At 31.8% G+C, this 17,640-nt stretch overlaps 1 protein-coding gene across 9 annotated transcripts in view; it reads left to right on the forward strand.

Moving 5' to 3' along the window:
- Nucleotides 1-6,185: 6,185 nt before the first annotated feature.
- PIG-B (phosphatidylinositol glycan anchor biosynthesis class B) overlaps nucleotides 6,186-17,640 on the forward strand; it is a 28,064-nt gene continuing 16,609 nt past the window's right edge. Inside the window, exons 1-5 of one of the 9 annotated variants that reach the window (XM_076515048.1) lie at nucleotides 6,187-6,503; nucleotides 7,302-7,366; nucleotides 11,277-11,305; nucleotides 11,636-11,766; nucleotides 14,028-14,145. In XM_076515048.1, coding sequence (XP_076371163.1) covers nucleotides 11,636-11,766; nucleotides 14,028-14,145 — 249 coding nt within the window. In that variant the 5' untranslated portion in view covers nucleotides 6,187-6,503; nucleotides 7,302-7,366; nucleotides 11,277-11,305. Of the gene's footprint in view, nucleotides 6,504-6,550; nucleotides 7,013-7,301; nucleotides 7,367-9,118; nucleotides 9,269-11,276; nucleotides 11,306-11,635; nucleotides 11,767-14,027; nucleotides 14,146-17,640 lie in introns of those variants that run through there. The other 8 variants (XM_076515054.1, XM_076515045.1, XM_076515051.1 and 5 more) reach the window with 8 other exon arrangements.

The raw sequence follows: 17,640 nt of genomic DNA on the forward strand, positions 1-17,640 counted from the left end.
CTCCTGTATCTATATCCTCCTGGTGCCTTAGATCAGTCTTATGACCCATCACTACTTTAATTCATACGTTTTGCCGTTATGTGTGTGAATGTTTTTCTGTTTTTTCCTTAAAGCTTTACTAACCATGATTTCCTTTTCAGCAACTTCTGGACACGGTCACGGTAGATTATTTGGCGCCCTGATCGTGAAAGCGGGTTTTCTCGGGCTACTTCCCCACAGCAAATTCTGAGGCTTTTGGATTTACAGATCCCTGTCCTCTTGTTTTTTCTTTAGAGTCAATATTTAACCTCTCGTAGACCACCAACAGACCCTTGTCACCAGCCTGATGGCATAATATTATATACTTAAAATTCTTTCGGTTTAGTTATTAAACATTGGTCCAGTAAATGAGTAGGACGAAGAAAAGGTCCCTTCTGAGCACCCTTGATTGCTTTACGTTTCTTTCTGAAGCGCAAAATGTTAAATCGGAATGCCTGCCACGACTTTTGATTTTTTTTAGCGTGGTCACAAGATAAAGAGAAAGAAGAGGAGAAAGGAGAGCTACAGTATTTACATTTACAAGATTTTCAAGCACGAGAGAATGGATGCTGCAGCTTCTCGCCTGACTCACCACAAGCTTTCCGGCTCGCTAAGCTCTTTTCACAGCTTCAACCGCCTCGTATCAAAGAGAACATAAACCTGTCAACGACAACCAAGGTAATTTTAACATCAGCACTCCAGTTTAGTTAAGAAGTTTCAAATTATGTGCTTAACTAACTTCAGCCGCGTGTGGGATGAAAAGCAACAAGAGTTTCTGATCGCTTCCGTTTATTTTTCGTCCTCCTTCAAGGGAACGAAATAATAATTTAACCGGAATGCCTACCAAAGAATTGACAGACAATGAAATGGTCACAACAACGTGGGATTTCTTACAATAAACACTGGAGGCTTTGGAATTTGAATTAGGGACTCCCCATGCAGCTGTTGGTCGAACGAAGTATTGATCTGTTTATCTTTTGGAAACTTTCAAAGATTGTCTTGATTTTGATAACGTTATCAGTCGGTATGTATAAGATATTTAGCATAGGTCTTAATTCGATATTTCTATCTTGCCACGATCCCGTGTTGAATTGATATGTCTGTTAAGCTGTAACTTTGTGGTCGTACCAGTAACAATATGGCTTTTGTGTACAGTCAGTTGTCTTCTATGGGCCTGTAATTGTAATATTTGTGTGTTTGCTTATATGAACTTTGGCAATGTTGCTAAATTTGTTAATTCGTGATTGTTGCAGTTTCATGGTGTGGATAATATGAATGTTGTTTTTCACATTAAATTTTATATAAACATCAGTGATCGTCGCGTGGGCTCATATGGGGCAACAATGTTGGGAAATATGGAGTTAACGTGGTTGAAAAACTAAGTGTGTGTTCTGAAGATGTGAAACCAGCAATTGTAGTAACACAACATACAAATATATATGTCAAAGAAATAATGGTAGAAGATGAACATTGAAAGTAGTATATAATTACACTACTGTGCAAAAATGTTAAAACAAGAGAATGTTTTGTCATTCTTTCCATTACATGTGGTTAATTCTTACAAAATGTAAATTTCAACACTATAGTAATACTTCACTGATTCCGATTGAAAATTGAATGAGCCAGGGTAAGAATACTTATCATTCCTTATAATTGTCATATACGTGTACCAAGGGCATGTCATAAGGGTTTTGCTTGAATGAGCATACTGGTCAGATTTAGAGTCTGAAATAACTATCATGGTACCCTATGCAATGTCATAACTATATATAAAAAAAGCTAACATATGGTATCGGTATGTACTAGAAGAAATCAATTTAAAACACTCCACAAATAAACCTTGATAACAATAGTGTTTAACACTATATATTTAATTTTGTTATCATGCCACGACCCAAAAAGCATAGAGAATTGTCAATGAAGTAGAGAGTTTGCGGGAAAGCTTCACGTGATGCTAGTGAATGCAGACGAATTTCACGAAAATCAGCTTCACGTGATGCAGACGAATTTCTGCAGACTTAAAATGTTCCCAAACACTGTCAATTATACTCTAGATCGTGAAACTGAGATAAGTAAATGTGAAAATAGTAAAGGAAGAGGCAGAACACCCAAACTCAATGATACCAATGTTCCATATTTTCTGTCATGCAACCTTCGGGACAGAAGGAAAACTGCCACTGATCTCAAGTATGAGATAAACGATTATGTACTAAATAATATAAAAGTGTCCAGATCTACAGTATGAAGAAGACTCAAAATGGAATATTTTGTCATGTGGCAATTAAAAAAAACGTTAACTTCGATATCCAAATATTGTTAAAAGACTGGAATTTTCTAAACAGTACAAAAACTGGACTGTTGACGATTGAAAATGGATGTTACAAATGGATGAGTGCAAGCTCGAAAAATTAGGTTCAAAGCATAGATTGTACGTTCGGCGGAAGAAAGGGAAAGAAACTAACCTCAAGGCATAGAAACTACCGTGAAGAACAACAAACAAACCATATTTAATTAAAACTAAAACGGAAAATAAATCCAAACATCCATGTTTAGAAAGTAATCTTGAAACACTCGCGTGAGTTTTATGCTTTTCCTCGTATTCATAATTTGCGTTTAACACCATACTCCATAACTTGTGTTTTCCATTTTCTTTTTCAACTTTTGGATACGATTATATTTTACGTTGTGTGGGATGACAAACAAATGTAACAGAATAGAAATGAAGTGGGAAATGAAACAAAGATCTATTAAAAGTCATGTTTCCAAAGGAATCTGAAATCTTAAATTTCAATTTATGGGAATTTTACTCAACGTATTATTAATTTATGTATTAACAACATACCTCTTTATTTCTCTTCAATACATCCCCATTAATTTAATTTCTTAATGTAGTTTAACTTACACATACTAAATGACAATATATACTGTACACAATAACAACAACAAATATAATACAATCCACGATGACGAGAAAACCCATTTGTAGAGAAAATTATATATGTAAAAAACGGCTCCACATAGTGCTTTCTTTACTCATACCAACGGTTTTTTTACATATATAAATATAATATCAATTAATAGGGTTCAAAATGAATCAAAGACAACACGATAATCTTAAATGCTGAAGTGCAATTGATGTAAATATGTTTCGCAATATCAACCAATCTTCAAAACAATATCATTTTAAAAAAAGCACTCGATTATAAAACAGAACAGTCTATATGTTGCTGGTTCTATTCTTTTGTTTGCTTTGTTTGTTATTGAGCATAAAGCTACACACTGAGTTGCCCAGACTCTTCTTACTGCAGGTATCGAAAACTAAATTTTAACATCAAAAATTGTGAAGTTTATTGCTTAATCACTAGGAGAACGCTTTTGTGACTGCAGGTTTTACTTTAAAATGTTTCTTATTCAACTTAAAGCGACAGAATGTGTTATTTAATTTGTGATTAATTTATTAAAAGTTATTTTATAAATGTTGGTTAATTGAAAAATCGTAAAATAATTTTTCATTTTTTCTGGTTAATCGTTCATAAATTTTCAGGACTAGCTTTTGACCTCGATATTCAACATTTGTGAGTCCCGAATTCAGTCATAAGAAATTTACTGATTTTAATATAATCATCAGTGTCACATGTTAAAGGACGGGATTTGATACCTAAACCACTGAAATGGGGTTCACTATATACTCTTCAATGGTTATAATGGGTTAAAATTTGGAGTGCTGCTACCTCCAAGGTACGGCTTGTTTATTAAACATTTTCATATTAATGTCAAACAGACAATGTTATTTTTCTGAAGATGACACGATGTGTAAATCAGGATTATGTCTCATTTGGAGCAAATACAGTAAAATAAAAAAAATCACTACATGGGGTGATTGCAGCCCTAGTTGAGGTCCCGAAAGCCAATGATACAGATTTTTCTCATTAAATTGTTTGTTTTATTTGCTAAAGGAAGCAATAATATTTTAAGTTGTGCCAATATAATGAGGAAACAAGAGAAATAAACAATATGAAAATACCCTTTAAAATTAATTTGTCGAGTACTGAACTGATAATGGGGAATTGGGAATAAGTAGCCAGCTTCTGTTTTATTATATATTAGATATAGCTTACGACTGGTTATAGGTTTAAAATACTGTAAATGCTAAATTATCTAAATATACAATGGAAAAATGACAACGTTCTTCCATCCGTTTAGAAGTTCTTGAGTATCCAAATACAGAACAGTTATTTGTAATCCCAGTTGGCTAAATTTGGTAAAGAGCAACTACATAACAGCAAACTTACGAGTTTGAACTCAAAATTCAGTTGGTTTTTGCCCAACGTTACATTAAACTCACACAATTTATCGACGTGAAACAAATAGAAAGGTCTGAATATAAATAATCTTAACCATGATATAACAATAGTTGAAATGAATTTAAAAACGATGAAAAGAGAATTACAATTAAAAGAAGAACGTCAAACAATAATGATGCAAAATTGGTGATAACATTATGGTGGAATAAGGTTGCGAGATACACGAACTGTGGCATTACGTTTTTGTATGTGCATAATTTATTGCATTCAGATTTTTGCGTTATTTAATTTCGAAATAGTTTTTATTTTAACAGTTTTAAAAATATATTTTGAATATATTGTTTTTTCTAAAAATTACTATCGAATGTTACCTAACAGTAATTAGTGGCCTGGCATGGCCAGGTAAGTTAAGGCATTTGACTCACAATCTAAGGGTCGAGGGATCGAAACCCGTCTCATCAAACATGCTCGCCCTTTCAGCCGTGGGGCGTTATAAGTAACAATCAATCCCACTATTTGTTGGTATAAGAGTAGCCCAAGAGTTGGCGGTGGGTGGTGATGACTAGCAGCCTTCCCTCTAGTCTTACACTGCTAAATTAAGAACGACTAGCGCAGATAGCCCTCGTGTAGCTTTGCGCGAAATAAAAAAAAAAAACAGTAATTACTAATGTTATGTGTATGAACCTGTAAACGACAGCAACCTCTAACAAACCTCTTACTAGTGTTAGGCGCAAAAGATAAAATTATTTCTTGAACTTGGAAACTATTCGACTGATGTACTGAGCTCTACGAAATACCAGTGTAAAACTGTCTTAAAACAAAACAAAGAAAATGCCAATGAATTTAAAGGTAAAATTTAAATCAGCAAGAAACTTGTGTAAGTTGTGGCCATAGCACAAAAACCTATACTATTCTAACTTCCTTCTTCCAAACAATAACTTTGTCCCGTTGAAATCAACTAGAACCAGTTTTAGCTCACTGAGTTCAAGTGAGACTAGAAAAGTCCAGTTAAAAATAATAATGGGACAAAATGAGAATTATCTCCTCGGAATGCTTTTAAAAAGGCATGTAACAGATTCTATGATTGTTTGTTTGTCCGTTTTTGTCGAGTCGCAATCTGAGGGTCGCGGCTTCGAATCCTCGTCACACCAGACCTGCTTACCCTTTCAGCTCTGGGGTAAAAGAGTAGCCCAAGAGTTGTGGCTGAGTGGTAATGACTAGCTCTTCTCTCTAGTCTTACACTGCTAAATTAGAGATGGTTAGCGCAAATAGCCCTTGTGTATCTTTGCTCGATATTCAATCCATGACAATCTTCATCCCTTTTTGAATATCGCGCGAAACTACATGAGGGCTATCTGCACTAGCCTTCCCTGATTTAGCAGTGTAAGATTAGAGAAAAGGCAGTTAGTCATTACCCCTACTGCCAACTCTTTGTCTACTCTTTTATCAAAGAATAGTGGGATTAACCGTAACTTATAATGTTCCCATGGCTGAAAGGACAAGCAGGTTTGGATTGATGGGGATTCGAACCCGCGACCCTCAGATTTCGAGTTTAGCTCCTTAACCACCTGGCCATGCCGGGCCTAACAAATACTATGAGGGACATGACAGGTGGGGTTTAATGTGTGGATTTTCTTCTAGTAAACAGCTGTGTTCACCTAGATGAATCGAACCCTGATTTTAGCATTGTAAATCCGTAGACTTGCCGCTATCCCAGCAGGGAACGAGGAACGTAGCATTTGTAATATGTGAAATTTAAAAATTCAACATGAAATAACAGTTAATTAATTTATGTTATCTAGCATTCTCTCGAGCAATATGCAAATAAAATTACGCCTGATCAGAGTAGATTGTCAACATGTCGTTGAATAAAATATTCTTTTTTGTAATTTAAGTATTGTGCCTTTCCCGCCCCTCTTCCCCGTTTTATCTTTCAAAGTAATACGAATTCCATTCCTTCTGAAAACGTTTCGTTTGCTAGCTTGTATTTTGGAAATTCCAATTCAAAACGGCGTGGTATTACCAGAGCTGATTGCCATCGTTAAATTTTGAAATGTACCCTAACCGCATTATATATCGTACCCTTGTGGTTTGAAATACACGTGGTTAGGGTTACAGTTGCGCTTAAATATTTTAATTTTCTCTTTGAAAACAGATGAAATTAAACATTTGTTTCTCAAGGTACTTTCGTAATTAACAAAGTTTACTAGTTACACTTAGAGCAGAAATTTTTTTATTGTGTTAATGGTACTGACTTTGAGCTATAAGTTAAAGTTTACTATTAAAAGTATTATTAGGTACCACTACTTAGATACGAGTAACAGTGACAATTACTAGTTATAAATTAGTAAAAATTACTATTTTTGTGAAGCTACTCTTCAAATTTAGATTTTACTGTTTTAGTCTAATTTTATATATTTTCTCCCAACTTTTCACTTTCAGAGTTTTGATAACACTTGTAAGTTTAAAAGGTAGTGTAAATATTTGCATCTTAACGTATTGTTTACTGCGGTCTATACTCGTAGCATAAAGCATTCACTCAGCCAGAACATAATTGAAAAGCTTTTTCACAGTATTCGTATAAATATATTTTTATAAATAGGTTAAGTGACATACCAGGTTTAGATAATGCAGAAACCATTGGAAGTTCAAAAGCTTCAATTAGAAAAAATCAATTATGAAGGGAATTCGTAAGTTCTGATTCAGTGTTAAGAATTGCAAGATTGTAGACTTGTTCTTGGACCATTAATGAGCATATAGCATTTGATTAGCTTCATATGAATTAATAATCTCTCATATGAACAATTTGGCACCCAATACAAGGGTTAGATAAATGATAAAGATGATTTTAAGTTGCTTTTCTGAACATGAACACTTTGAAAGTTCTTAACAGGAGACTCACTGTATCCGTTCACAAACAGTTTCTTCATTAAAGTTTCACTAATAAAATGTAACTATGTTTTTGTGTTTTTTTCAAAGATTTTTATAGTAAAGATGCCATGGTCATCACCTCTTGGGAATAGAAAGTGGGTGTCAATTTCATGGTATGTAATTAAGCTTACCAATGATAGAGTGAGTAACCATTTAGAAAGTGTCAATTTAAAATTTTTTTTACCAGTTGTCACACAACCTGTTTCATCACTGAAAATTGCCACACTTTTTAGACATAGTATTTATTGAAATTGTTCAACACAACACCTGCTTCCAGAGAGTGACAGCTATACCCATCTTGACTGTATTTGATGAAAGAAGTTTGGTTGTTTTATTTACTCTTTTTAAAATGGTATTCCAAAACACTGTTATGAAGAAAAAGAGTTTCCAGGATGTCCATCAGTTTGACAGATGATTTTGCTGTTTCTTCAATGTCTCTTGTGCAAAGTGTTATCAACCTTAATTTTTGGAACATACAGGCATAGTTAATAGTGTTGTGGAAAGTTCTGATATGTATATGACCAGGCTGACCACCTTGTTTTTTTTAGCCATTATAGCAACAGTATTTATTCATTAATGATACTTTATGATGGAGAGCATCTCTCAGAACACCATTATGTTGAACCAGAAGCAAAATGTATATCATACATTTGACCAAGTCCAAGGAATGAATGAAAATTAGTACATAACTGTGCTGAAAAGCTCAACAAAAGTCCCATGTACTTTTTGATTGTTCACTTTGAGTACCTGAGCCCTCGCGTTAAGTTTTTTGATGGTACTATTACATGTCGGACCCTTACTGTCATACAGGTTAACCTGAAGATGACAAAAGAAGTTTGAAACATTGTACTGTACTTTATTTTAATTAAAATGCCAATGCCCATCCCAGGCTTCTTGAGAATACGTTATGTGATATTATTGCTGATAACCACAAAACATTCGACATGTTCCAAACATAGGAAAGAGTAAATGTAAGTGGGTTATTTGTGGATAACAGTGGTTTTGAATTAGTGCTAATGAAAAAGTATTTTTCTGACCACAGTTCACTCACAGTTACTTGATGATGACATGCTGTGATTTATGTTGTCAACATATTTTTCAATTTGTTGAGTGAGAGAAATGAGTAAAGGTAAAAAATATACTTCAGTGAAAGCAAATTGGCTTTCTTCAACACACACAAAAGAGCATTTCATCCAAAATGTAAAAGGTTCCCATAAGTTATATTGTACTGGTGCCATTGGATCAGTTGTTATCATCTTCTAATCTAACCCTACACATGGCTGGTTCTTTCAACTTTATAAATTTATTTTGTGCACATGAAAAGAACGTAATGCAGAAAGCATTCCTGATCACTTCAGTTAAATTACCATTTATGTATAACATTAATTGTTTTGATTTCAGCAAAAGAGTAACTATTGATACTGTACATGTTTTATGAGTCTGTGTGTTACATAGCAAGATAACCAGATATATATATTTTTTAAGCATTCATATTTGGATCATAAGCTATGTATAAGGACTGTTGTAAGATTAAGGCCAGATAAAAAATGTGTAGCATATGGAGTTTTGAAAAAATGGAAGGAGTTGGTCCTTTTATCTTTATTTTAAGTGACCTCTTTGAAAGAAAGTTAATACCCTTCTTTCATAGTTATTGCTTGTTTTTGAAAGGTTTGTCATTTTTACATTGAAAAGCCACAAAATTTATGACAGAAATAAAGGTAAAATGAATTAACCTTGTTCATCTCATTTCTTATTCAAAAGTCTTCTAAGTATGACTGAAAAAATTATAACTCCTCTGAAAAAAAAAAAAATGTGAGAAAGATGCCAGGGAGGCTAAATATATATAGTTGATTTTACTTCTCCAGATATTCCCACAATAACTTGGAGGACTCATTATTAGCAGCCTTTGACAGTTTGGGGTAAAATAACAGTGTGCTTTATAATGCAGTTACCAACTTCTTTTCTCTTGTCTTGTGTGAATGTCAGCGTGTGGACAAAGAATACATAATTTCAAAGTAAAAGTAACTTTATTTTATGGAGAAAATAGAAGTGTCCTATCCTTAATGTAAGTGTGATTATTTTAATGTATTTTGTTGGAAATAGTGTGGTTTAGGAATTATGGAGGGGACATCTTAGTGTTTCAGGAAGATAATCAGCAAAAAAAGTAACATGGGGAATTGTGGAAAGGAAGAGGCATAATTCCCCACACTACTTATAAGGTCACTATACCTCTTTACGTTCTTATTTTAAAAAGTTTCGGGCCAAGCTGTTGTCAGTAGCAACTCATAAACTAATTACTGCTACTGTTAGAGAAATAAAACTATCTTTAACTGCCTTTTCCAAATCTTAAACATCCTCTCATATTTTTGTCTTTAGAGTATAGTAGAAATGAATCAAAATGCCTTTACTGTATCAGTCTCCTAGATAATTTTGTGAACATACTGTAAAATTGCCTTTCCCCTTCTTTCCTTGAGAAAAAACAGATCTTAACCTATCTGTGTAAGGTTACCCATCATTTCACATAATCATCCTAGAAGTAATTGTATCAGCCTTCTTTTAAATGCTTTTCACTAAGTTGTTATTCTTTCTTTGGAAAAGAGTAGAACTGTAAACAGTGTTTTAAATGAAGCCTAACTAGTGCTTTGTTTAGAGAAATAAAACTGGTAAGTTATAGTCCAGATGTTTGTAAATACACTGAAATTCTATTAGCTTTGCTACTAGGAAAAGAACATAATCTAGAATTTGAGTAACTTGTTGTACACCACTGTGTTAAGATTTTTTCTACAAGTCACACTTGAGTAGGTTCACATCTATATTAAATGTACTTTCCAATATTTCAAGTGCTTTCCAGTAATTTGAGGCTGTTTGCTGAATATTTCTCTAGTTTACCAATAGATCACTGTAGTTGTGTAGTTTATCATTGTTCTAACACAGTTAGATATACACACAAGTTTAACATCATCAGCACCTTTATTGATTATGTACCCTATAAATATCATTAATGTTTATAATAAAGATCAAATGTTTAAGTACTGACCTATGAAGCACCTTACTACTAAGTGTTCTGGTTTGACTGGTCTTCTAACAACCTCTTGTTCTCTCACGTCCAGTTAATTTAAAATTCATATACTGGTCTTGCTGTAACTCCTGTTATATGATTTTCTTAGCCAATCTTCTTTGCAACATCTTATCTAGAAGGTTTTGAAAATGTGGGTATGGCTTAAAGTTGTAAACCAAGAACTACCATCTGCTGTTCCAAGCAAGTGGCCAGGAAAATTTTTAATCTGGATATATACAAGTATTTATTACAGAGACAATGAGTTGTTTATTGGTAATCAACCATGATTACAGATTATTTTGATAACAAATGTAGTAGCCATGACTACCTTGTGTCATCACACAAATTCTCAGAACTTTTTCATATTGATTGGACAGCAGACAGAAACATTTGTAACTATCTATCAAACTAATCAGATCTTGACCTATTAATAATTTATGATAGATTTTTTTCCATTCAGTGTCCATGAAGAATTTGTTATTCTAGCATGTTATAAAACTGACAGTAATGCTGATACAACTAATAGATGAGCAAGACATCTGGAAAATGGGAGTAAGCTACAACATAATGTGCTTAATGGGTGGTGTCACCATACAAATTTCAATATAAGACATTAACAGTGTTACCATTGTTCATTTTCTTGAAATTATTTAAAGGCGTTTTGGATATTTCCTACTTGAAAAACCACTAGTATCAAGATTACCACATGAACATTAGTTGTATTTGTTTTAAAAATATGCATTAATTTCCTGTTGCTTTTGTTCAAATTGAATAAAATTATACTTATATGATGAAAATATGTTTTTCTGTTATGGATAATAGTAGTAGTATTTTTATGTGAAGTATCTGTTTGTAATTAAAGATAATTATGTAACCAGTTGTTTAACTTGTTTATTTTCATTGTATGAGTATGATAAACTGTTATTCAATGAAGATTTGAGTCATTCCAACATTTTTTCCCTTAGTCTGATGTGCCCCCTGAACCATACCTGAGGTGATTTGATATTTTGTTGATAATAAACATTTTTGTTGGTTTCATATAGATGTAATTTAGTACATAAACATTATTTTGGTAAGACTCATAATATAGGTAAATTAACATGTAGAATTATATTCAGACTTTCCTCTATGTTGAAATACTATTGCAAATATTTGGCTCTATTGGGCAACAGTATACCGAGCATTAAAAATTTGTTTAACTTTGGTTTAACACTGCTTTAAATTAAGCATTTGGAGCAACAGTTATAACAAAAATGTACATCTAGTGTTTTCATTGTGTGTCATTACACACCTTGGGGCATGTTAAAATTGTGTTTTCCTACAGATGCTAAAACAAAGATGGGTGCTGATGCCACTGTTTACAGTTCGGGTTGCCAGTGTGTTTTTGGTACAGACTGCTTTTGTTCCAGATGAATATTGGCAGTCACTTGAAGTTGCTCACAACATGGCATTTGGGTAAATATACATTTTTCTGTGTGGGTATTTGTAAAAATGAAATTAAAAAATCATTGATATTTGTTTAGAAAATTAAAAAAAAGTATTCTTTTTCTGTACAAGTAGTCACATTTATTACAATTGTGCAAATTTTCCTGTAAATTGTCATAAACACAGGTTACAGCACAGTACTAATAGGCCATATATGCAAATATTTACTGACGATCTGTATCATATGTTATGTGCTGGGAAATACAAGTTTAATATGTTTCATTAATGTCATTGATTAAGCGCTTAAACAGCTAACAATTTTTTATTTTAATCAAAGAAACACCTGTTCTCTACAAGCGGATGATTCTATTGCTAATTTCATAAACAGACGGTAGAGTCTGGATTGAAAAGTATTTATTCCTTGGTTAGAAACAGTGAGCATCAGTGCAAGTTTAATGAGAGGGCTATAAGAAGCCCTTATAAAACTTGTATTATAGGCACATTTCAGCATCACTGTAATAATACCTATCAAACATGGAACATTGATGAAAAGACTTAAATGATATAATATGGGTTGTTTGTCAGAGATAGCCCAATTGTTTTGTGCCAACAAATGCCAACAAACTCTAAATGGCTTTTGATGAGAGTTGAAGTTCAACTATTTTAATAGCTCAGTCAGTTAACAGTTGCATGACCCTTCAATCTGACTTGTATACAATTCTAGTAAATAAATTTTTGTCATTGAAAGAGGAAAAAAAGATAAGTAAAAACATTACTAGTTTTGAGTTCAAGTGTTTTTGTTGTTTTTTTTGTCCAAAATATTTTGAATAGAATGCTATGATTTTCAATATGCACTTGGAAAAATTTAATTCCTCTACAACAAGTAATTCTTAAGAGGTTATTATTTAAAACAAAGTAGGCTTAAGTAGAATATTTACCTTCATTATGTTTATACTAAGTTGCTTCATTAAATTTATCCTGATTATACAAATACTTGAGTATAATAGAGTATATTTGGTAAAATTGTGCAAATAATATAAAAGTAGCTTTGAACAGTGTGCTCAGTTTTTAAAGAAAATTGACTCATCAACTCACTTTTTTTGCTCATATAAACTAAATTCTTATAAATGTGAAGCTTGAAAAGATAATCGATTTAATGTTTAATTATCATCTAGAAAGTCACAAAATTAAGCTGCTTTCCTGTTTACATCTAATTTGTTTTTTGTGTTGAAGAGTTTGTCTAATTATCAACAATATATAATGTTTAAAGTTACAAGAATTGTCATTTTGTTTACTTCATTCAGTTTTATTTTCTAGACAGATTAATTAGTTTCTTAAATTAGTAAAAATTACTGTTAGTTTCTTGTTTCAGTATCTGCTCCTAATAATTCATCTACTTTTTTTCAATGTGTGTTGAATATGTAATAATATTTATTTATTTTAAGGATAGTTTAAGTTTATAAAACTATTACCTTCTCCAACTGTAGTTATAAGTTGATTTTATTATGTTCAATCCATAAAGACTTTAATATTAAATATCTTTTAAGTTCATTGTTAGGCCACAAAATATTCCATGTGAGAAAATAAGTAAGACCAGAAGTTAAATTGATTTATAAATGTTCACACAGAAGTTCAACTGTACTTCTTTATCAGTGTTGGAATTGACTATAACCTGAGATATTGAATAATCTCATTTAAACCTTAGAGAAAGTTGAAGACAAAAATATTCAGAGTATGTTTTTGAAAAAGTCATTTTTGCATTGGAACAAAATTAATATAAGTCAATAGCAAGAAACCAGGATTTTTTTGTAATAATAAGTATGTTCCCCTAATTATTTACTATTTCCTTATATAGTTTTTTTTTTTACTTTTGTACAAATTTTAACCAAAGACTTGAACATATACATATAATATCAAAGTCTTTTTTATTTATTCACTCATTAGTTATTGTATTTGTATTGAATGATGTATTGCAACAGTTGGCTAAAACAACATTCAGATAATGAAATGTGTTATAAACTCCAAATCACAGTTATGTTCATTTAGACTCATCTAACATAAGTTTAGTGTTCAAAAAATTAGTATCATAAAATTATTTATGTTTGATGTTTATTCTGTTTCCAGGTCTTAGTAATATGTTATGTAAAATTTTCTGTTATTTATTAATTCAAGTTAATATTAATCTATTTTACTGTATGCATGAATTACTTGTAAACAGAGATAATATTATCTTAACTTTATTCTGTGTGATTAACTAGTTTATATCATTAGTGGGTCATATGTCTTTTTAGGTATGGCTACTTAACATGGGAATGGAGAAAAGGAATACGCAGTGCTTTCTATCCTTCTCTTGTTGCACTTCAATATATTATGCTCAAGATCTTTGGACTGGATACGGTGCAAATGTTGGTATGTATGATCATTAAGGCTTATTTTTAGACATGAACTGTGATTACAAACAAAATTATCAGAATTAAGGTAGAACTGTATGGTATATAAGGTAGGTAGAAATGCATTACACTTAAATGAAGAATATTGCATTGGCTACATCAAATAAAATACAAATATTCTCGTAATGTACACAGAAAGTACTAAAAAATGGAGAAAAACACAAACAAACAAACTAAATAAAATTAAGATGTAGAGGAAAGTTTAGCATAGGAAATCAGTTTGAAATTAGTTATAAGAATAGACTTAATTGTTACTATTGTAATGCTAGAGGTATAAGAAATAAAATAGATGACTTCAGATCATTGGTAGGAATAGTAGATTTTCATATAATGGGAATATGGTTAAATGTAGATGATTTTGATGACAGCAATTTTTCTGAAATATAGGGTTTTAGGTTATTTAATATGGACATAGTAATAAAGTGAGGAAGAAGAGTGACTATGTATGTAAGGTGCGAGTTACATCTTGTTGAAATTGAGAATATTAAGTATAACAGCAAATAGATTTAATTCATTTGGTATTCTCTTAGTGTATATCAAGGGAGAAAGCTCTTGGTAAGAATTTGTTATAGACCACCACGTGAAACTGATAAAATTATGGAGAAATTTGGCAATGAGATTAAGAGTTCAGCTGCTAATGAAGTCATAATTATGGATTATTTAAATTTCAGACATATTGATAGAATCAAACTATGAAGGAGAAGGGTTTCTGGTAACTATTCAAGATAAATGTCTTCACCAATTGGTCAAGGAACCAACTAGAAGTAATTCCATTTTAAAATTTATTGTTAACTTGTAATATAGAAATGGTTGAGAGAGTAGAAATTGAGGAACACCTAGGTACGAGTGATTGTCGCTGTATTAGTTTAATTGTTTGGCTGCATATGGAAATCAGGAATAATGATATTTTCATTCAAAATTTTGAAGGTATGCAACAAAGTTATTTGTTGTGAGTTGTGCAGCTGAATTATTTGGAGACACTGGGCAAATGTTGAAATTTTTTCTTTTTTTTTAATTCAAAACAAATATATTTTTACAGCAAGAAATTGGTAGCTGTAAGTATAAAACCATGTTGGCTCAAAAAGAGTATAAGAGATATTAAATAAAAACATCACAAATTTAAGAAGTTTAAATTGGCTAGTATTATAGAAGATTATAAAAGTTAGTCAAAGAGGAAATAAAGGACATCATAAAGGATGTATAAAAATAATTTTGCTGAGTACATAAATATTAGCAGTAAAATTTTTTTAAAAGTACATTAGGGGTAAACAAAATGTTAAGATGGGGATAGGACTCTCAAGGATTTACAAAGGAAGGTTTATATTTGATTATTATGAAATGGCTAAATTATTAAATTCTGCTTTTTTCTTCAGTTTTTCCCATTGAAGACTAAAGCTGTATTCCTCATCTTGAACAATTGACAGATGGAAACAAAGTTGAACAAGACAACTACATAAATTCTAATCTTGTTATAATGAAATTGGGAAGTTTAGAGAATGTTGAAGCTCCTGGGCCAGATAACATTTTGCTGAGGGTTTTATAGGAGGTAAAGGACTGGATATGTGAGCCGAGCCACTTGCTACAATTTGTTTTGCAAATCCTTGATTAGTGTTACAAGTGCCAGTAGATTGGAAATTAGCCAATGCCATTCCTATCTTCAAGAGAAATAATAGAAGTTGTCCCAGTCTGATTAGTCATATATCAGTTGGGGAGAAAAGTTGTAAAAAGTCTGATAAAAGATAATTTGCTAGGTTATTAAAAATGTTAGAAGTTTATTGGATGGTTCATTAAGGGAAAATCTTATTTTAGAAATCTTTTAACATGTTTTCAAAATGTTACTCGTAAATTTTGTGTGTTTAGATTTTCAGAAAGCATTTGACAAAGTGTCACATAACATTTGTAAAGAACCTTACCTCTAGGTGTGGGGGATAAAATAACTACTTGGATAGAAGAATGGCTTGACAGAAGAAAGCAGAGTGTTGTTATAAATGGAGTTTAATTGAACTGGAGTAATGTTGCAAGTCATGTAGCTCAGGGCTTGATCTTAGGATCATTACTCTTATTTTATTTACTTCAATAACTTGGCTGAAAGAATGGTTAATAAATTACTGAAATTTACTGATGATATTGAGGTCTTGGATGTTAACTGTGAAGAGGATGCTGGTGCTTTATAAAAAGGATTTAGGTCATTTTGTGAGTTGGACAAAGAAATGGCAAATGAGTTTTAATTATCATAATTGCAAGTTAAGGCATGTGAGTTGTTATAGTTTAAATTATAAGTATAATTTGGATGACAATAACTGTAAGAGTGTCATGACAGTAAAGGATCTTGGTGTAATGATTGATTAGTCTTTTAAGCCCTCCAAACAATGAGCTGTTGCTAGTGGAAGTGCAAATGTGATTTTAGGTTGTATCTGTGGAAATAACGAATACAAGTCTGAAGAGGTTATAATTTAATTGCATAGGTCACTGCATAGACAGCATTTGAAGTATTGTACATAGTCATTGTTCCTTACATTCAGAAATACATTAAAATTTTGGAAATGGTTCAGGAGTTATTAAAATGGTATCTGGGATGGAGGGGCTGTTATAAGAGGAAAGATTAAGATGATATCAATTGTTTTCTCTTGAAAAAAGGAATTGATAATGTTTATGTCAACAATTTTCATACTTAACAGTGATAATTATAGAAATAGGGGAAACAAATAGATTTAAGCAAGGTACAAATTTTTCAAATAGGGTGGGAGGTCTATGGAATAAGTTGCCTTCAGATGTTGTGGACAGAGTAAATTTGAGTAAATTTAAAAGAAAGCTTAATAGATATATGAATCATAAGGACAGGCTTTCATTTTTTATAATTTTTTTTAGTTTGTTTTAGAGAATGAGGCAGTCAAGATGGACCAACAGGTCCTTTATTGTCCCTGAACATTATGTTATATTAAAATGTCTTAATTTTCAGAAATAGCTTAGTGTTCTTCCTCCCCCCCTCACCTCATCATTTTATTTATTTTTTTATGTTTTATGATGGTGAAATGTTTTAGAATGCCAGGAAAAAATTTGATAGTTTGTTATCAAGTGATTTATATTTTCTCTATTTTTACTGGGTGAACCAGTTGTTTCTACTTTTAATTTTAAAGTATCCATAAGTATATATTTCTCTTATATTACCAGTGATTTTAGATGTCTAGTTTTTTTTTATTTTCTTAAGAGTAAATGCACTAAAAAATTAATCTGTTGCTGCAAAATTTCCTGGGGTATTATCAGTGTTAAGTTGATAATGTTATTCTCTATGGCTATCATGTGACAAACCTTGCCCACTAAGGCATAAACATAAAATAAATGTTAAAATTGTTTTGAGTTTTTAAAAACTGTTATATGCTCTTGATTTCTGTAATAATTTTTGTTTATTTAAAAATAATAAATAAAATAAACAAAAGGTACCAACTATACAACA

The sequence above is a fragment of the Tachypleus tridentatus genome, chromosome 7 (assembly GCF_004210375.1).
Source record: "Tachypleus tridentatus isolate NWPU-2018 chromosome 7, ASM421037v1, whole genome shotgun sequence".
In the NCBI taxonomy this organism is placed as follows: Eukaryota; Metazoa; Arthropoda; class Merostomata; order Xiphosura; family Limulidae; genus Tachypleus; species Tachypleus tridentatus.